The sequence below is a fragment of the Galeopterus variegatus genome, unplaced genomic scaffold, assembly GCF_000696425.1.
Source record: "Galeopterus variegatus unplaced genomic scaffold, G_variegatus-3.0.2 Scaffold7809, whole genome shotgun sequence".
Lineage (NCBI taxonomy): Eukaryota > Metazoa > Chordata > Mammalia > Dermoptera > Cynocephalidae > Galeopterus > Galeopterus variegatus.
This window is the reverse complement of record NW_007733920.1, coordinates 36,538-43,107: the sequence shown is the minus strand read 5'-3', so window position 1 is coordinate 43,107 and position 6,570 is coordinate 36,538. Positions and strand designations below refer to the sequence as shown.

The window sequence follows — 6,570 nt, the reverse complement described above, 5'->3', positions numbered from 1 at the left end:
CCGCAGGGGGAGCGCCGCCGCGCTCCCAAGCGGCGCACTCTCCAGTGCGCCACCGGGCCGGCCCCCATAATACTATTTCTAAAGAAAGAACCCCTACTAATATTTTGCTCTATTTTCTTCTAGGCACTCCATATATACCTTATATGAATTTCTAAATCCTGATTTTAATACTTACCATTATGTTACAAGTATTTTACTGTGACATTAAATAATTTTTCTCAAACATCATTTAAAATAATTCTATAGCATAATTTTAAACCATTCTCTTATTGATAAGCATCCTAATTTTTTTCTCATGTTTCCGATTATTACAAATAATCCTACAAACAAATATCTAGTTTATCAATTTTTGTCAAATTTCAAAATTATTTTCTTGGGATAGGTTTTAAAAGTGAAATGATAGGTATGATTGCCTTTTTAGGCTCTTTCAAGCTTGCATGACTTTCCTAAAACACCCTGAACCTCACGCCTCACTTGCGGCCTGCTCTCCGTCTGGGCGACCGGCTTCCTGTCACACAGAGAACACTGTCCCACTGTCCACACAGCACAGAGACCCGCCTGACCTGCAGCCCCGCCCCCAGCTGACAACGCAGTCACTCCTTTCTGCCCTCCCCCCACTCGCAGGACCTGTCCACCGCTCCCCACCCTCCTCAGCCACCTCGGCCCCATCAATGTTTCCTGCTGCTAAGCTGTTTTCCTTTAGCACGTGCATTTGCTCACTGATCCCGCATTTTAAAGAAACCTCTCCACCCTAGATCCTGGACCTCTGCTCTTTTGGGCTCCCCTATTCACAGTCGAATTTATTGTCCTGCAATTCCTCACATTTTTCCGTGACTGACTTCTCAGTTGGATTATATTAATAAACCCCTGGACATAGGAAGGCAGGTGGGTAGAGAATCCCCCTTTTCCACTCTGGTCCACCAGTCCCAGGATTGCCCTCAGAAGAGGAGGGAGGTGGCTGCAGGAGCCTTGACCCTGGCCTTCCCGTTCCTTTCTCCCACCCAGGCCTGTCCTCAGCGGCAGCCTGCCCTGGGACAGTGGCTGCAAGAGGAAAAGAGAGCATCTTGCCTGCTGCCCTCCTCTCCCCCACGCCATCTTCCAGTTTTCTTACCCTTATCACAATCAGCTTTCACTACCCCAGTCTCAGCTCTGCATCTGCCTCAGAACTCCCTCCCCCAACTCAGCACTCCCAGGGTCGCAGGGTCTACTCCCATCTTCTCCAGCTCCCACACACCTGGATGTCCCACCCTCCCTCCAACTGCTTAGCAGGTGCGCCAGCAAGGGGAGAAGTGTATGGGGCCTCTCAGGTCGGATTTTTGAGCTTATTTTCCCACTGAAACATTCCCCATCCCCACACCCCAGTGGATACAATAATTCAGGTAATTTGGGGGTTTTTAATAACTGTATGCAGGGCTGGCTGGTTAGCTCGGTTAGAGCACAGCCTTGTAACACCAAGGGTGAGGGTCTGGTTCCCGGTACTGGGCAGTGGCTGAAAAAATAAAGAAATAAATAATTGTATGCATAAGACTGGATATATGTGGAAAGACATTCCAAATAGCAGTCAGTTGGCATAACAAACATTTGGAATTCAAGTTATTCATGAGTTAGGGATAAATTATCTATTTTGTGTCTCCCTCAAAATACTACAGAACGCCTGGCACCTACAAGATGTTCAATAAGTGACTGTTGATGTGATTCACACTCAAGTAATCCTTGGGAAACATACTGTGGAAGGTCATTTGTACACTGTGGAATGCGTAATAAAAGTTCTGTAGTTTTGCCTTAGAAAAGCACTAGGTGGAGCTGTGAGACTTACCCTGCACTAGTGCCTAAAAGGAGGCGGCACTGTATAAACCGGGGTATTCAGAAACACCAGAAAGCTTCCTGCCATCCAAGAAACTGGAAACATGGTGACAAAGACTGTGTTCTATGTTACCTGCCCCCACTAAACACATTCTTCAAATTCTCCTAGCTTGACATTTTTTGCAAAAATGATCCCTTCACTAATTGGTCTTTTTCAAGGCAACTTTGTGTTGCTTATGGTTCTTTCCGTTTTTATTTATTTTGGGGGGCATCTGGCCAGTATAGGAATCAACCCTGGACCTTGGTATTATGAGCACCATGTTTTAACCAACTGAGCTAACCGGCCAGCCCCTCGGAACAGCTTTAATACAGTATCTAACATGCCTTTATCCAGAAGTTAGTAAAACTTGTAGACTGTTTCTAGCTGGGGGTGGCAATCAGTAATAACTGCAGAGAACTGGCAGCTAATAGACCACACAGACCTTCTATAGTCTAGAGCCTTTATGCCTTAGCACAACACCCAGCCAAACAGAACAAGGCCTGATGCTTCTGGCCACCCTAAAGAGTCTCTGGCTAAATTCAAAACAAGAACTGCTGTTGTTTAGGCTTTGAGGCATACACTGAGGACAGACCCCGGGCTCCAGCCACGAGGCTGTGGTGATGAGCAGTGAGTTGGGCTCACTGGAGCCTTGAGCGGAAGGGGACATTGGTTGTTCCAGGGAGGGTGAGAGAGGTACTAGAGTAGAGGGTGAGGGCTTCAGGGTCTCCTGAGGCTGGCAGAGGTCAAGAGTGCCAGCCATAAGGACAATATCTGCTGGGTAGGGGGACAGGCTAGCACAGACGTCAGGCCCAACAGTGTGAGTGAATAACAGCCATGTTAATTAATTATGGTAACTTCCAGGGAGCCCCACCTCTATGTGCCAGGAGCAGTTCTAAGCACTTTATGTGCATTATTAACACACTTAGTCTTTACACAACATTCTGAGGTCGTTTCTATAATTGCTTCCATTTTTGAGCTGAGGAAACTGAGGCCCACAGAGTTCAAGTAATGTGTTTAAGGTGAGCCATTGGGAGTTGGAAGTGGGGGAGCTGAGATCCACACCATGGTCCCTGCACTCTAACTACCATGCTATACTTCCTCTGTAGTGAGTGAACACTGCCGAGCCCAGGCAAGCGTGCTGCTCCTTCTCCAAACATAATCCAGGAGGAAACAGACATGACATTCTGTAGGACACACTGAATGGCAGCTATTCACCTAGCAGCCTGATGGAGCAGGAGCCAAAGGCAGACTCCAGCTTTACACAGTTCATGCCTACGAGTTTCACTGTGTGCACAACATAGAGGGCTGTGCCGTGCCAACTACGGGATACGCATATATTGTCCTGCATAATGAAACAGTTCATTTAGAGGCCGTCCTGTGGCTCACTCAGGAGAGTGAGGTGCTGATAACACCAAGGCCATGGGTTCGGATCCCGTATAGGGATGGCCGGTTTGCTCACTGGGTGAGCATGGTGCTGACAACACCAAGTCAAGGGTTAAGATCCCCTTACCAGTCATCTTTTAAAAAAAAAAAACAAAAAACCAGTTCATTTAAATAATCCTCATACTAGATACATTTCATCTGTATTTTTTTTTTTTTAACATTTTGGTGGCTATCTAGTTTTTTAAAAAACGGCTTTATTGAGATGTAATTGATGAACAATAAACTACATATATTTAAAGTGTACATACAATTTGATAAATACATGCACATGCCCATGAAACCATTACCACAATCAATATAAAGAACCTGTCTATAAGCCCCAAATGTTTCCTCCTGCCCCCCTGTCCAGTACTCCCCCCTCATCCCCAGGCAACCACTGATCTGCTTTCTGTCACTATAGATTACTTTACTTTTTCTGGCATATTTATAAATGGAATTACACAGTATGCACTCTTTTTGTTTTTCTTTTACTCAGCATAATTATTTTGAGATTTATCCATGCTGTCTCATGTAGTAATGGTTTATTCCTTTTTACTACTGACTAGTGTTCCATAAAAGAAAAACATCTTAAGTTTTTTTATAAAAAGATTTTCTTAAATTCTTAAGATTTCTTAAGATTTATGGCTTTGGGTGTTGTGTATGTTCTCCTGTGTTTCCTTCTAGAAGTTTTATAATTATTTGGTTTTACATTTAGGCCTATGATCCATTTTGAGTTAACTTTTGCATATGAGGGTATTTTTAAAAGTTCATGGAAAAAATAGAATTAAAAGATAATACGAATCTTTCCATGCACTTTTGGAATTACCCACATATGGTGTGAGGTACAGATTGAAGTTTAATTTTTTTGCATACAGTTATCCAGTTGTTCTAGCATCATTCATTGAAAAGACTATCCTTTCTCCACTGAATTGCCTTTGCACCTTTGCTGAAAATCAATTGACCATATATGTGCAGCTCTGTTCTTGGGTTCTCTATTCTCATTCATTGATCTATTTCTCTATAGTATCTTTTTTTTAGGGTAGTAATGAGAGTTAACATGAACCTACTTTATGACAGCCTTATGAAGGAAATGTGCATGTACTACCTAATTTGATTTTTACAACTATCTTGTGACGTCGATATCCTATCTCATTTTTCAGATGAGGAAGCAGAAGCTCAGAGAGGGGAAGTCAATTGTGGCCACACAGTAATTAAGTGGCAGAATTATTATTTAAACCATGTCTGTTTAATTCCAAAGCCTGTGGTAAACAGAATAGTGACCACCGCCAAAGTTATCCATGTCCTAATTCCTGAAACCTGTGTATATGTTACCTTACATGTTACTGTGGATTGAATGTTCTCCAAAACCTCATTGAAGCATGATTCCCATGGTAACAGTGTTAAGTGAATGGGAAACAGACTATAGCAACGTTGAAAGGTAGGGCCTTTGAGAGGTGATTGGATCATGACAACCATGCCCTCATGAATGGATTATTCCATTCATGGAGCAATGGGTTAATGGTTTAATGGGTTGTCGTGGGAGTGGCATTCATGGTTTTATAAGGAGAGCAAATGATCATGTTAAAGAGCTCTTGCCATCTTCCCCATGTGATTGCCTCTTCACCACAGGACCCTGTAGGGCGTTCCCATCCCAAAGAAGGCCTTCGGATGTGCCCCTTGAACAACGGACTTCCCAGCCTCCAAAACTGTAAGAAATAAATTTTGTTTCTTTATAAATTACTCAGTTTCAGGTATTCTGTTATAAGCAACAGAAAATGGACAATGCACATGGCATAGAGACTTGCAGATATGATTAACTTAAGGGGCTTGAGATGGGGAGATTATTGGGCCCCTGAAGTGGGCCCAGTGTAATTACAAGGGTTCTTATAAGAGGGAGGCAAGAGGATCAAGTCAAGAAAGGAGATGTGACAAGGCAAGCAGAGGTCATAGAAAGATTACAAGATGCTACAATGCTGGCTTTGAAGATGGAGGAAGGGGTCAGGAGTCAAAGAATACAGTTGGGTGACCTCCAGAAGCTGAAAAAGGCAATGAAACAGATTCTCCCTCAGAGGCTCCAGAAGGAACCAGCCCTGCTGATACCTTGACCTCAGCCCAAAGAAAGTACTTTTGGTCTCCTGATTTCCAGAACTGTTAGGTAATAAATTTGTGCTGTTTAAGCCACTGTCTGTGGTGATTTGTATGGATCCCCATAATGGCAAGCTGCCAAAAACCAAAAACTAAGATGTGACTTATAATTTGGGTAAATTATTTAATGTTTGGGAGTCACAGCACTCTGACTCTGTAACAACCACAATAATGCCTACTTCATAGAGATGAGGAGATGGGAAGCGTGTGCTTGGCACATACGTGTCAGCTACGTGAAAAAATCACATTTATTCTCTAAAAATCTCTAGGCGTTGCCCCTTTAGGCCCTTTTGGAGACAGTATTTTTAGCTAGTCTGTTGATATCTTGGTTTCTTGGTAGGAAAGGAAATCTCAGCCTCTTGGAGGATGATAACCATGAGCCGTGAGTGATAGTTGGCAATGTCAGAACCTCACAGCAAGGAAGTCAGAGGGGTCCTGATGTTGCCCTGAGGGGAGTCTGGGGGTACAGGAGACATGCTCTAGCATAAGGGGATGCTAAATCAAACCTACCCTCCAGTCTCACTACGAAATACTGAGGCTGGGTTTTTGGGTTTTTTTCCCTTAAACATATATACTTGCTTCTATTTTTTAGTTCATTTACATTCAGCTAAAACATTTCCATTATGCCCCATTCTCAGGTTCATTGATTTTCTTACCAGTCAATTTATTTAGTCGAGAAATATTTACTAAGCACCTACTATGTGAAAAGCATGGTGCTGGTGTTAGTTTATGCAATTTAAACAAAGAGACAGACATTAAACAAATAAGTACACTCATAAATACATAGGTACAAATTGTGGCAACTGCTATTTAGGAGAAAACAGGGTGAGAGATAAAACTAAGGAGGGTAGTAGTGGTGGTGGTCTACTTAGACAGGAAGAAAAGGGAAAGCAATTCATTCACTCATTTATTCAATAAATTGATCAATAAATATTTTATGAGTGCTTATGATATGTCAAGATATGTGCTAGGCATTGGGGTACAGTGGAAAATGAGACAGTTTCTGCTCCACTGGATCCATGTGTGTGTGTGTGTGTGAGAGAGAGAGAGAGAGAGAGAGAGAGAGAAAGAAAGAGCATGGATATGTGTGTAAGTAGACTATAAATGCATAAACAAATAAATACAGTGAATCATCATTATTCATGAATTTTGGATTTGCA

The 6,570-nt window shown here is 42.7% G+C and overlaps 1 protein-coding gene across 1 annotated transcript in view; it reads right to left on the bottom strand.

Moving 5' to 3' along the window:
- The window catches only part of LOC103607892 (WD repeat-containing protein 63-like), a gene marked incomplete at its 3' end in the record, with an annotated part of 41,430 nt that extends 35,544 nt beyond the window's left edge, over positions 1 to 5,886 (bottom strand). Inside the window, exon 1 of the mRNA XM_008592351.1 lies at positions 5,852 to 5,886. Within this exon, the coding sequence (XP_008590573.1) occupies positions 5,852 to 5,886 (35 nt within the window). The remainder of the gene's footprint in view (positions 1 to 5,851) is intronic.
- Positions 5,887 to 6,570: the final 684 nt, after the last annotated feature.